The sequence below is a fragment of the Eulemur rufifrons genome, chromosome 1, assembly GCF_041146395.1.
Source record: "Eulemur rufifrons isolate Redbay chromosome 1, OSU_ERuf_1, whole genome shotgun sequence".
NCBI lineage: Eukaryota > Metazoa > Chordata > Mammalia > Primates > Lemuridae > Eulemur > Eulemur rufifrons.
In genome coordinates this window covers 85,597,942-85,611,736 of record NC_090983.1, presented here as the reverse complement: position 1 = coordinate 85,611,736, position 13,795 = coordinate 85,597,942, and the positions used below count along the sequence as shown (strand labels likewise).

The 13,795-nt window shown below is 33.8% G+C and overlaps 1 protein-coding gene across 5 annotated transcripts in view; it reads left to right on the top strand.

The window, feature by feature from the left end:
* The window catches only part of R3HDM1 (R3H domain containing 1), a 177,406-nt gene that overhangs the window by 85,425 nt on the left and 78,186 nt on the right, over positions 1-13,795 (top strand). For 3 of the 5 annotated variants that reach the window (XM_069458784.1, XM_069458869.1, XM_069458690.1), the window contains 8 exons: positions 1,545-1,604; positions 1,688-1,828; positions 5,851-5,959; positions 6,052-6,147; positions 8,636-8,673; positions 8,757-8,807; positions 8,913-9,139; positions 11,253-11,507. In XM_069458784.1, the coding sequence (XP_069314885.1) occupies positions 1,545-1,604; positions 1,688-1,828; positions 5,851-5,959; positions 6,052-6,147; positions 8,636-8,673; positions 8,757-8,807; positions 8,913-9,139; positions 11,253-11,507 (977 nt within the window). The remainder of the gene's footprint in view (positions 1-1,544; positions 1,605-1,687; positions 1,829-5,850; positions 5,960-6,051; positions 6,148-8,635; positions 8,674-8,756; positions 8,808-8,912; positions 9,140-11,252; positions 11,508-13,795) is intronic. The other 2 variants (XM_069459024.1, XM_069458962.1) reach the window with 1 other exon arrangement.

Genomic DNA, 13,795 nt, shown 5'->3' with positions numbered 1-13,795 from the left:
CTCCACCTAAAATTAGAAGGGAATGGGAAAGATAAAAGGAGATAATATGCTGCTGTTACATAGTCAAGCCAGAGGTCCTAATTGCTTGGGTACAGAGTTGTGGCAGTGGAAAAATAAATAGAAGATAGATAAAATTTGTAGTAGTAATTAACTGATAGGAAGATTAGAAAAAGGATGGTAACAAGCCTAAAATTGTCATGGTTCTGGTATGGCATACTAGGTAGGAGGTAGTGCCACTTGCTGAGATAAGGAATGCTAAAGGAGAATCAGATTTGAGGGCATAATTGAATGTTGCTAGAATTTGTGTTAAAATGTAATCCTGTTTTCAGCTTTGGGTTTGAAATCACCGGGTAGACATGTTTTTCTCTTGATTTTTTTTTAACTAATATAAAAATGTATGATTAAATATTTGTTGAATGAATGGGGGGAAGGTATGACTTAGTTTTATGAGACTTCTTTTGCAATATAGAGGGAGGATCAAATTCAGAGCTGATGTGTAGACTTTCAGGGCTACCAACTCTTGAATTAAAATGAGAAAATCTGTATGGTATTTATTTTAGGAATCATTAACCTCTTGGCCTTGTTTTCTTGATCTATAAAATTTGCAAGACAGAACTGAATGATCTATAAAGCTACTTCTAGCTTTAAAGTTCTTAGTTGTATTTTTATCACATGCATATGGAATTTCCAGTAGTATAGGAAAACTCTGGAGCCATGTTCTTGGTGTGTGAGCAAGGAGGTCCTTTGGGGAGTGGAACTGTTAATTTGTTACAGCCTAAGTGCACTGAATAGGACCCTAGTGATCTAAAGGATCACATGCACGTATTCCCTGAAGTCCTTATTTATTTTCTGTGTTGGAGGTCTTTAGGTCACTTTGATTTTTATGAGAAATTTTCCCCAAAGACTTCAAAATACAATAGCAATTAACAGAATGAGTTGAGAAAACCTCCTTTTCTAAATTTAGAGTTAGTAATGTCGTTCATACTTCAGCTATCGTCCCATCAATGTACTAGCATTGGATTCCCATAGGAGTATTTCTGTTGTTAACTGGCATTGCATGTTCTTTAGAGTACTGTTTCTATGGAGTTCAGCATGATAACAAAGTCATGAGGTTAACTAAAGATGTCTGTTTTCTTGCTACCTCTCAGCTTTATTAAATGAGGAAATAAAATCTGATATGCTTTTATTATCCATATATTTACAGAGCAAACTCTAATATAGTGATACTTAGCAGATCAAAATGTATTTAAGAATGGCCACATGTTGATAATTGCTAAAGTTGGGTGATGAGTACATCAAGGTTCATTACACTATTCTGTACATTAGCGTATGCGTGAAAATGTCCATAATAAAAGCATAAACTGAAAATTATCTCTTACTCCTTTAAATCATTACCTTTATAGAAAAACATAAATATTCTAACATCAAGCTTGTGGTAGTCCTGAATGTATAGTTTTTAGGGGGAAAAATTAGCATTTAAAGTCATAACATGTTGACATTTGTGATTACTTCAACGTTGTGAGAGTCTTCATATTTTGTTTCAGGGACAGAATGATGCTGCTGAAATTGGAACAAGAAATTTTAGATTTCATTGGTAATAATGAGTAAGTCCTGACATTTAACAAGAAAACAAATTGTCATCATAGTTCTCCTTGGCTTACTAAATTGGTTTTTCTTCTACTTCTAGGTCTCTACGTAAAAAATTCCCCCCAATGACATCTTACCACAGGATGCTGTTACACAGAGTAGCTGCTTACTTTGGATTAGACCACAATGTTGATCAGAGCGGGAAGTCTGTGATAGTAAACAAAACTAGCAATACAAGAATGTAAGTGTCGAGATATAGCTAAATGTTACATATGTATGTCATAATACTTTATCTTCCTACAGCACCCTTCATCAGAGGTTTTCCACATTAATTTTAGCAGTCTAAGTTTCATGATAACTTTATGTGTGTGATAGGACCAAAAAATACAGTTAGCTCACTAAGAAGAAAACATACCAGCATGGACTCAAGGGAGGTAAATGAGGACGGGGCACATGATGAAAAAACAAAAACTCAGAGGACATAGTATCAGTGATGTTTGACAACCACTATCTTATGGATTTTTTTTTAATCAATGTAATTTAGATAGCTATGGTCATCCTCAGGCACATTTGTTTAAAAACTAGAGAGAACAAGAGCAGAATTTGTCTTTGACACTCTCACATTTAATTAATTGTCTATCAATTTACCATCCTTTCCAAAAGCCTCTGGTTTGGCTCCTTTTCTCCCACAAATCTCAAGATGTGGGATATGGGCTATTGGTTAAAGCAGTATCATCCATAATGCTATTGCATAGTCCCCTTCTTGTGCTATGTGTAATTTACTGAGGAGAAATTTTAAAGGGTTAGGAGGAGCCATTTACTTTACAAAGCAACTGCTTTATAGTGTTGGTGAGATAGATCTTCAGTGCCATCAGTGCTTGTTATTTGGGAGCAGAAGGCCCAATGCAGAGGTACCCAAGTTATAAAATGTACATAGCACCTCTTCTGCCTATTTCTAAGGCTAATCATAAAGCAACTATTAGAGTTCAGCTAAAATTTCTATTTTCATTTTTCAAAAGGATTTTCTATGTCTGTTTCATATGTGGCAGTAACAGTTCTGTCATAATAAATAGCAGTCAACTTCAGATGCCATAAATAATGCTTTTTGATTTATTATTTTTATGCCTTTCCTTAAGCCAGATTTCTATCGGGGTCTTGTCTGTGAACCATTCAGTTTGCATGGTTGTGTTCAATCCATCTATGTCCCTTCTGTTATAATGGCCTTTTACCCTTATAGCTGCCATATTACTTGCTGGAACTAAGCTGATTTTCTTCCATTTCAAGTAGTCTCTTATCAACTAAGTAGATATATATATTTAGTATTTTTAAATGACTGTTCGCATAATTAAATTAATGAAAGAAGATGTCTTGGAAAAGGGTCCTCTCTTTCTTTAGGAATTAAATGTTACATGAAAATGCAAGTCTGATAAAATTTTCATTAAAATTTAAATGTTCATGGCCCTTAGTCTTTAAAAAATATCCTTATCAATTAGTCTTTCTCTAATTAGTTATATCATGGCTGAAGTAGGATAGTGACCATTAAGGTATGATCTGAACTATAGGTGAATAGAACTGTAATTCATTTAACCAGTACCTTTCAACATTACTCAGAGCTGCTGGATACCCAAGAACATATACATTAGCAGGCATTTTGACTAACATTTTGACTGATGACTCTCTAAGGTTTTCAATACAGTGTAACCTCAGTTATTTGAATTCTCTGAATGATGTCAGAAAGCTTTAGGGTTCTCTTTATCATAGTAATCAAAAATCAGGGTAAACAGAAATGTTCATAATGTACTTAAAGAAGTATGGGTAAATAATGTAATTATTACTAGACGTTTCAGATCATTGAAGTTACACTGTATTCTTATTTTATATCTTCTGGGATATGAAGAAGGTTGCAAATCAGAAAACCTTAGAGATCTGCTCCACATTGAATAAAAACAAACTTACCTTTTCCTCATAGGGAGATTACCCGCTCCAGCCTTGAACCAGTGGTGTTGTGGATGTCAACAACCCGGTGTCCACTGGGGTGTCTCAATGGAGCGGGAAGTTGGCGATTGCAGGGCAGTAAATTCAGGCATCTATAAAAGAAAGAGGTAAGACAGTCTTAAGGTTAGCTGAAATGCCTGCCAGTGCTATTTGGTGTGGGAATCCAGCTGCTCTTAGAAAAGTTGCCAGGCTCTTGGTTAAACCTTTTATAGTTCACTTTGGAATAGCAAGCAAGCTCTTACGCAAATACAGACTCCTTGAATAAAAGACTGTGACTTTGAACAGCTACGAAAATAGATGATATAAGTAAGTGGGGGGCAGTCATGTAACAAAAATAACATTGTCAGAATTAAATAGAGAATCTTTCAAACTCCTGACGAAAGCAGTCTTTTTCTTATTATTTTGGTTGCAAAGCTGTTTTTACTCTTTTATATTCCTTCTTCTTTAATTATATATATTGCTTTATGTGGATATCTGTTCTCTGTTTCACTAATCTATTTGATGAGAGATTTCTTTAACGTAGATGATTCTCATTTTTAAATCTTATTTTGCATAATTTGACAGGAGGCTTTTACAGTACTTTATTAAAAATTAACCAGGTTAAAACAAATATCCAAAAGTGTTACTTGGTCCTATATATAATGAAATTTGCTGAAAATGTCATTACTCAGATTTATTTGGATTAGAAATTTACTTAGGATATTCACATATATTATGTAACTGTGTAATAGATATTTGAACTATATGTAAAAAAGTAATACTTAGGGGTTCAATTAGATTTGTTTATTTATTTATTTATTTATTTATTTTTAGACAGTCTCACTCTGTTGCCGAGGCTAGAGTGCCACGGCATCAGCCTAGCTCACAGGAACCTCAAACTCCTGGGCTCAAGCAATCCTTCTGCCTCAGCCTCCCGAGTAGCTGGGCCTACAGGCATGTGCCACCATGCCTGGCTAATTTTTTCTATATATTTTTAGTTGTCCAGCTAATTTCTTTCTATTTTTAGTAGAGCCGGGGTCTTGCTCTTGCTCAGGCTGGTCTCGAACTCCTGAGCTCAAACGATCCACCTGCGTTGGCCTCCCATAGTGCTAGGATTACAGGCGTGAGCCACCGCGCCCGGCCTAGATTTTCTTTACAGCCATTTAATATATTTTTGTATACCATATATTTCAAAAGAGTAATTCTAATTTTGTAATACAGTGACATTAAGTCATAATAATGTTGATTGAATTAATTTGTTGAAGCTGAGACTATATTTTGGGAGGTAAAATTTTATCTAATTGTAATTTTCCAAGGGTGCAACCATGTGTCTGTCCTCTAGATCTCAGTGGAACTTGCCACATTTCCACAGAGGAAAGACCAATCCACTATAAAATGTAATGCTAAGATTTCGTAAATCATTATTTCAGGTTATAACGTTAACCTTCAAAAAAGAACTTCTCTCTTCTAACCTGTTTCAGTTAAAGTAAAACAAAGTTGTGCCCTACTGTAATTAAGAATTCTTGGTAACTTGAATGCATTTTGAAGTAGTTGCTAAGTTTTTAGTTTATTCAACCACAAAATATTTGATTATTTTCATTTTGTGTGTCACCAAACTAGGAACTGTAGGAGTGATATGAGATACAGTGCTGTACTTTCTTCTTTGTCCCAGAACTTTTTCAGAGAGTAAGAGGAGGCATTGCAAAAAGGAAGTATAGGCTTTGGGTCTGACTGACCTAGGCTCCAGCTATGGCTCAGTGATATGCTTGCCGTTTGACCTTGCACAGTTGCTTAAGCCATTTGAACCTCAGTTTTCTTAATAATGTTTATAATAACAACAAACTTCTTAATGTTTACTGTTTTATGTGTTGTTGTTCATGTATTATTACTGCCTTTCATCTTCAGAGTAATGCTATGAAGTAGGTACTCTATATAAGTCCCATTTTACAAGTGAGGAAACTGAGAAATAGAAAGGGTAATTAACTTGTGCAAGTCATAGAGCAACTAGAGTGGTAAAAGTGGTAAAAATTTAATATTTGAACCCACGCAGTCTGACTCCAGAGCCCATGCTGTATTTGATTTGGCCTCTCAACCATAACATGGAATAGTTAGTATTTTCTTACGAGATTATTGTGAGGACTAAATGAGATAACATAATTTATCTATGAATGTCACTAATAAGTGGTAACTTTTATTACTGACTACTTTCATAAAATGTTATGTTTGACTTTTCTGTAAATATTGTACGTTATCTTTTTTTGTTCTTCTTTTGTTTTGTGTTTTTATTAGACCTGATCAGAAATTTAATGAACATATTAAGGATGATAAAGGTGAAGACTTTCAGAAACGGTATATCCTCAAGAGAGATAACTCTAGCTTTGACAAAGATGACACCCAGGTAATCTAGAACAATTATAGCATTTTTACAGGTGCAAGACTTATATACCAGTAGTTCATTTTCCTAGTAATTAATTATTCTCTTTTCTTTAGATGAGAATACGTTTAAAAGATGACAGAAGAAGCAAATCTATAGAAGAAAGAGAAGAAGAGTACCAGAGAGCTAGAGACCGAATATTTTCCCAAGATGTATGTACTAACCTATATTTAGGTTTTTATGTTAGGATATATTCTAATTGCACTGTAGGATCTCATTCCCTCTATAGATTATTAATCACTTTTTTTTAATTGAGACACAGTTTTGCTCTGTCACCCAGGCTGGAATGGGTGGCCTCATTATAGTTCATTGCAACCTTGAACTCCTGGGCTTAAGCAGTCCTCCTGCTTCTGGCTCCCAAGTAGCTGGGACTACAGGCATGCACCACCATGCCTGAGTAATTTTTCTATTTTTTTGTGGAGACAGGGGTCTCGCTCTTGCTCAAGCTGGTCTCAAACTCCTGGCCACAAGTGATCCTCCAGCCTTGGCCTCCCAAAGTGCTAGGATTACAGGCATGAGCCACCGTGCCCAGCCTGATCACATTTATTTCTAATCATATTTATTACATATAAGGTCATCTTTTAGAAATAATGAGATCTGTCTTGTTTTTGTTAATAATTTAATAGTTTATGAAATACTATATTGCAGCAGTTACGTAAAATTTTGTAAAAGTTGGAAGCAGATGTACTACAAGAGTCATTGAAAGATTATTGGACTGAGCATATAGTTTGTGTGTTTTTTTTTTCTTTTTCATACTTCTGATAGACTTGAGATTTTTTTAGAACATTGGTCTACCATCTACAAAATCATATCTCTAAATCCTACTTGTTAGGGGACTTTCCTTAACAAATATCTTGTTTCTTTTAAAATAAAACTAATTGATTTTTAGTTTAATATTTCTTTTCTACTTTACAAGTGATTATATGAGAGAGGTCTTCTAAATGGTTAATTATTTTATGCATACATACCAGAAGGGAGTCAGTTTTGTTTTACCAACATTTGTTTAGCATCTATTCTTTGCAGTACTAGGTACTATTCAAGAATATACAAATGTATGTAATGTGTATTATTAACACTGCCACAGATAGAAATTTCCTCTGTGTTAGAAAGCAGATTAAATAACATTAAAATCCAGACCATCAGTTAATAATTTATAGCATTCATTCAACAACTCTTGCATCTTTGGTAAGTGCTGTACTGGGCACTGGAGAACATATCTATGGACAGATACAATAATTTATCCCCAAAACGACACTGTATAGTAGATACTATCATTGTTTTTATTTTACAGATATGAGGAAACTGAGATTTCAGGAGGCTAAGTAAAATAGCCAAAGATCACACAGCTAGAAAATGGCAGTGCTGGGATTTCAACCCAGGCCTGCTGAAGTACTAGATGTACTTGTGTTTGTCTAGTTTAGATAGATGAGGTCTCTGCCCTTGGTAAGTTGTCTGGTAATGACAATATAATGTATATTTTATATAGAGACATGAAAGTATATTAGGAGACACAGCAGAAAAGCACCACAAACCCATGGGACATGGCAGAAAAGCACCACAAATTAGAACTGGGGAGGGGATGAAGAGAGTTAGCTTCCAAGAGGAGATGTACAGGAGTGAAGAGTTCTAAGCAGAGGGTCAGTATTTGCAGAGGTCCAAAGGTAAGGGAGAACTTGACACATGTGAGGAATTGAAAGATTCAGAGTAGTTAGATTATAGCCTGGGTGGTACAGGAGTGACAAAAGTTTAGATTGGAAAAATAATCAGGAAACAGGTGACTTGGCCCTGAAAGTTTGTTAAGGTGGTTAGACTTTTGGCTTTTTTGGACTTTCGGCTTTTTTTTGGTCAACACACTTTTTTCTGTAAAGGGCCAGATAATAAATATTTTAGGTTTTTTGAGCCATACAGTCTTTATTTTCATTACAATTACTCAAATCTGATCTTTTAGTGTGAAAGCAGCCATAGATAATTCATAAATGAATGGTCATAGCTGTGTTCCAGTAAAACTTTATTTATAGAAACAGGTAGCTGGCTGTAGTTCGCTGACCCCTGTGCTAAAACATCTGGGAGCCATTCAAGAGGGAAGAGGTATGATCAGATTGACATTTTAGGAGACATTGCTGTGGCTTCTGTTGTATGAAGTGGATGAAAAAGGCAAAAATTGCTGACTGGAAAACTAGTTAGAAGACTGTCATAATAAAACAAACAAAAGGATCATTGCCTGACCTAGGTTAATAGTGCTGGAGGAGTTTTCCTATAAGTTCCATTAAGGCACAGCTGCTTATTCACTGCTATTTCCACAGCACTGGTGATCAGATATTAAGTGAATGATATGGAATCTGCAGACTGGCATATACCTTGAATATATGACAATGAAAATGGATTCTCTTGTTTGGTATTGGATATTTGAATTTCAAATTAATTTGGACCACAAAATGAATGGCTTCAAGATCTATCTGTTATAAGTAAGCATAGTGTCTCCAAGGCAAAAAGAAATTCCATTTTCACTTATTTGTGTACCCTTATCACCATTTTGGGCTTTTTAAATATTATTACTCATATTGTTGTCATCATTGGTTTACAGATAGCATTATGTATTTGACAAAAGCTCAACTTTATGTATCTATTCTTTCTTTCTAGTCCCTGTGTTCTCAAGAGAATTATATTATTGACAAAAGGTGAGGGAATTTTTAAAATCTGTTTTGGTAACTGTCTGACCAATGCTAATAAAAATTAAAATATCTTACTAAAATGCCAACAGACTTCAAGATGAGGATGCTAGTAGTACCCAGCAGAGGCGCCAGATATTCAGGTATTAGAAGCATGTTTTCAATACAGTATTGAAAAATTAAAGCACTTTTTCTTTATTCTTTTTCCCCCCCTATTAGCTTTTCAAAGTTCTACTTCTAAATTGCAGAGTTAATAAAGATGCTTCAGGAAGATCAACAAATAGCCATCAAAGCAGCACTGAGAATGAGTTGAAGTATTCAGAACCACGACCCTGGAGCAGCACAGATTCAGACAGCTCTCTCCGAAACCTGAAACCTGCCGTAACCAAAGCCAGCAGCTTCAGTGGAATCTCAGTCCTGACAAGAGGTGATAGTTCTGGAAGCAGCAAAAGCATAGGCAGGCTTTCAAAAACAGGTATAAATATCTACGTAAACCTGTGGAGTCAAGACATTAGTTTTCCCAGTGTTGTCTTAGCTCTGTATTTATCATACGGCTTCTATTTACCCTAAAATGTAAAATCACTACCAGAAGTTCATTGACAACCTCCAAAGTAGTTAAAGGAGTTATATGTTTATTGACATTAGGATTCACTCTGTCCTGGAGATAGATTTACAAACATCAGTTAAAATAAAAATTCTCATCTGTGGTGATATAAACTTAATCAGGTAGGTTCGGTGAAATGTCCTCTTTTGTTTGAATGCCCAATAAGTGATTGGAACTTCTTCATTGCTTATTTATAGTTGGAAGGCGTGGTTTCTCACCTAGGATTACTTAACATTGATTGCATTTTTCATGATAAAGTCCTTTATTTGACATTCAAAAAATGAATAAAATGGCTGAAATTTTGAGGAATTTAAAAACCAAAGAAAAACAGTATGATGTAACTATTATAAATGATGGGAAATTTCAATAATGTCCTCATTCTCCTAAACTGCTTTCTTTTAGAGTGCATTGGCTCATAACAATTTTCTTTTCATTGTTACTAACTGGCTTCGATACTAAAGAAGCTTATGTGTCTTTTAGGACCTTATAGATGTTTGGTTTTATCCCAAAATAAGCATGAAAAGTCAGCAACAGTTGTTTCTCCCTAGCTATTGGGGTTAGCCTAGACATACGGTATTGTGCAGATAAGAATTGCAGGGTATGTTTCCAGGTAACAGTATTTTTTAATACCTAACTAGAATCAGTGCTTTAAATTGTTAAGGCTTGTGAATTATAGTTGCCACCTTTTTAATGTACAACATGGTTATATCAAAATTGTCTTAGTGTTTATGTTAGGGTAATATTATAGATAGGTAACTTTTAGGAATATAAGAAATCTGCATATGTACCAAATATGCATTATTTAAAAAATGGTCACTGTGTCATCATAACACAAAAAACTACTCATATATCATGAGGAAACCATTTAGACACATTGCCGAATTAAAACATTTGAAGAGCATGTACTGTTTATAATCTGTATGATCTTCAGAGATGAAAAGAAATTTTCTTTAACCCTTCTTTTATTAAGTAAAAAATTATTTTTCTAAATTCCTAGGATAAATTGATACAGTTCTTGTCAGTCAGTTTGGTACAACTTAAAATAGAAACTGTCTTTCAAAAGGCAATCTGTATAGTGTATCATAGTTGTTTATTTCATTCACTTAAAGTTAATTCTCCATCCCAGCATCAACTCCCTTATTTAAAACCTAATTAACTATATACATAATCCAGATCTTTTCCCTTTCTTCATTGTCTCATTGGCCACCTTTTTTAGACATTATGCTGAAATTGAATAACATTTTGGTCACTGTGTAATAGAAAATGAAATAGATTGTAGGTGTGAAAGGAATTAAAAGTCAATTATCAAATTAGTTGATTAAGTACAGTGAGAAATAAATTTTAAGCTGATGCTAATATAAGTACTTGGAATATTTTTCATGTTGTCTCTGTCCCTTGATAAGATAAAAAACTGAAAGTTGATGCTTTACAGGAAGATGCTATGATTGTAAACTAAGAAATGAAATTCTACAATGAAACTTGATAATTGTTTCTTTTAATACAGAATTTATCATTTCTGTTATTTCCTACATTACTCTTAATCTTTCTGTGTTCTTATAGATAAGGGGTTTCTGATATAAGAGGTTTTGGGCATTTCGCTGTGCTAAGTTCTTTTTCCTGGGGGAAAATTGTAATCTGTATATTCCTAGGTGTTAATCTAAAAGGTAAAATGTACATAACTTTGTCCTTTTGGGAATGTGGGTAATGTGCTTTTTGTGACTGTCTGTGGCTGGTGTTACTACAAACTTGCTTAAGTTGCATGCTTTGGCCATGACTTCTCTGACAACTTATGTGATCAGTTTGCTGTATTAAACTTGTTCGTGATGGGGAGGGTAAGCAAAATTGGACAGTAAATCAAAAATAGCCGATGCTTTTATGTGGTAACTGCATGTTATGCAATGTGAATTTTATTGTTAACATTTTTAAAACCTGTGTTTTTATATGAGGTTTAAAAAATCCATATTTTTCATTACTCCTCTTCTAGGTTCTGAGTCTTCTGGTAGTGTAGGGTCATCTACAGGCTCTCTTTCTCACATCCAGCAGCCTCTTCCAGGTACAGCTCTCAGCCAGTCTTCTCATGGCGCACCTGTCGTCTATCCAACTGTCAGCACTCATAGTTCTCTTTCCTTTGATGGTGGCCTAAATGGGCAAGTCGCATCTCCTAGCACTAGCTTCTTTTTGCTTCCCTTGGAAGCGGCAGGCATACCACCTGGCAGTATTCTGATCAACCCACAAACAGGTTGGTATCCAGAAAAAGTTGTTTCAGGAATTATCTGAAAATTAAAGGATACTTATTAAATGTATTTTCTGTATATGTGTAGTCAGCTTTTTATTTTTCATGAATAGTTAGTATTTTCCCAAGAACTTTAATAAAAACACTTATGCTAGAAAATGTTAAAAGACATATTTATATCAGAAAGCATGTTTTCCCTTGTGTCACCTATGACAGCTTCCAGGCCAAGTAATAGCCTAACTATAGTTGGAGAGCACTTCATTTTCTGGAAATAAGACAACCACCTTTGAAAGAGCTTTATTTGATATAACAGTTTTATCCTGAGGAAAATAGTATGCATTTTATGAACAAGGACCAAGTAAGCAGCTCTTCTTCATTATACAATAAAGTGGCAAAAACCTATAATTAGTTGCCCTTCAGGATGTGTTGTTTGCTTTCTACTGAGGGAAAGCTAAAGGACATATTATTAATAAAAGAAAACGGGTAGTCATGAATTAATATTGATAATACATATTCTTTATGGTTAGCTAATAATAATTTACATTTATTGAACATTTACTTGTACCATATACTGTGTTAGGTACTTTAAATACTTTATTTATAATCTTTATAACAACTCAGGTAGGTGAAATCCTTATTTACAGATAAGGAAGCTGAACCTCAGGTAAAGAAACTGCAGTTATATTTCACTATATAGTTTGACAAAAATGATTTATGTAGAGAAAATATGATCTTTTAAAAGATCACAATCTTCGTCTCTATTCAGAGTAACATAGCCCAATCATTTGGCAAAGTAATGAAAACAATCTTTGATCTTTTGATAACTTTACTTTAAAACTCAAGGACTTAGGCAGTGGGGTCGCATCATAATGGCAGTAGTCAGGCAAGGCAGATACAGGTGAGAGTATCAAGCTTCTGAATATCCCTCAACCTTTTGTTTGTAGTAGACAAAACCATGATTTGGAACTCATTACTTTTAGGTTTCTTCACATTTCTTTTTAAGATAAAGTATTCAAACATTTGTTTCTAATATAAGAATTGAATTAGCATAAATAACTGGTTTTTCAGAAATTAAATTCCATTTTTGCTTAATAAATATCTTCTTATCCTTCAGGTGTTTGTATTACTTAAACTTTCTGTTTTTCTGGAGTAGTATATAAGAGGGTTTAATATTTTACTGTTTCCTGTGATTTTTCAGTTAAAACACATTAGTTAATATGGTTTTGGTAACATGAAAGATTCAATTGCTTACAAAGTGAGAGAATGAGAAATTGATCAACCTGAAATTGAATTGTATGCTTAATTTTAAATGAATCCAAAGGTGATGTTTTTGGTTTTTGAGAACAGTGTTAAAACACATCCAGCTTTTTTCAGACAGTCCTTAAATTACTTTTGAACCTGCCTTTGCCCACATTTGCTGTGCCATTTTTTTCCAATTTAATAATCAACAAATACCCAGCAGAACTTGTTTTTAGTTATCTATAACCATCACATAAATTATCAGGATGCTAACTGATCAAAATAATTGTACTTTGGAAGACTTTTTCTGCTTGAAAGCTATGGACTAATATAGTCTTCTCTCCCAAATAGTATTTTATTATATGTCACAATTTTCCCCCATTAAAAAAAAAAAAAAAAATGGGGAGGGTTTACCATGGAAGAAAGGATGTTTTGAAGGCAATTTAAGAAACTATTTTTCAGTCATTTTCCTGTCTTTCTCAGTTTTTCTCTCTCTAAGTGTATATCAAAAGTCAGAGAACAGTTTATTTCATGTAGTCCTTTCTTTTTTCTCTTTTAATAATCCAGTGTATAGTAAGGAAAAATAATAATCTTTGAATCTATTTACACCTTCATTAAAAAGATATCTGGAAGAAGGTATCCAAAATGTTAACTGTAAGATTATGGGGGATTTATTTTCTTTTTAATTTCTATTTGTTGGTTATCTTTCTACAATAAAAATGTTACTTATTATAATAAGAGTAAGTTGTTTAGAATATATTTGTAGAGAGAGAAAGTAATATTTATGTTTATTAATTACATAAAATACCCATTTTTTTCCCCTTCAATAATTAGTGAGGAATAAGGACAAAGCCTCAAAATCAATACTAAAGCTCTCTCTAGTTTTATCTCTTACCAATGAATAAAGCTTACTGGAATTTTTAAAAAAAAAAAGATATTGTAGAAAATTATTTAGAAATAAAAAGAAATTATAACCTTTAACAAATTAGAAGTTATAAAATAAGGACAGTACCATCAAGTTCACAGTTCGAAGTTTGAAGCTGTCAATCACTTCA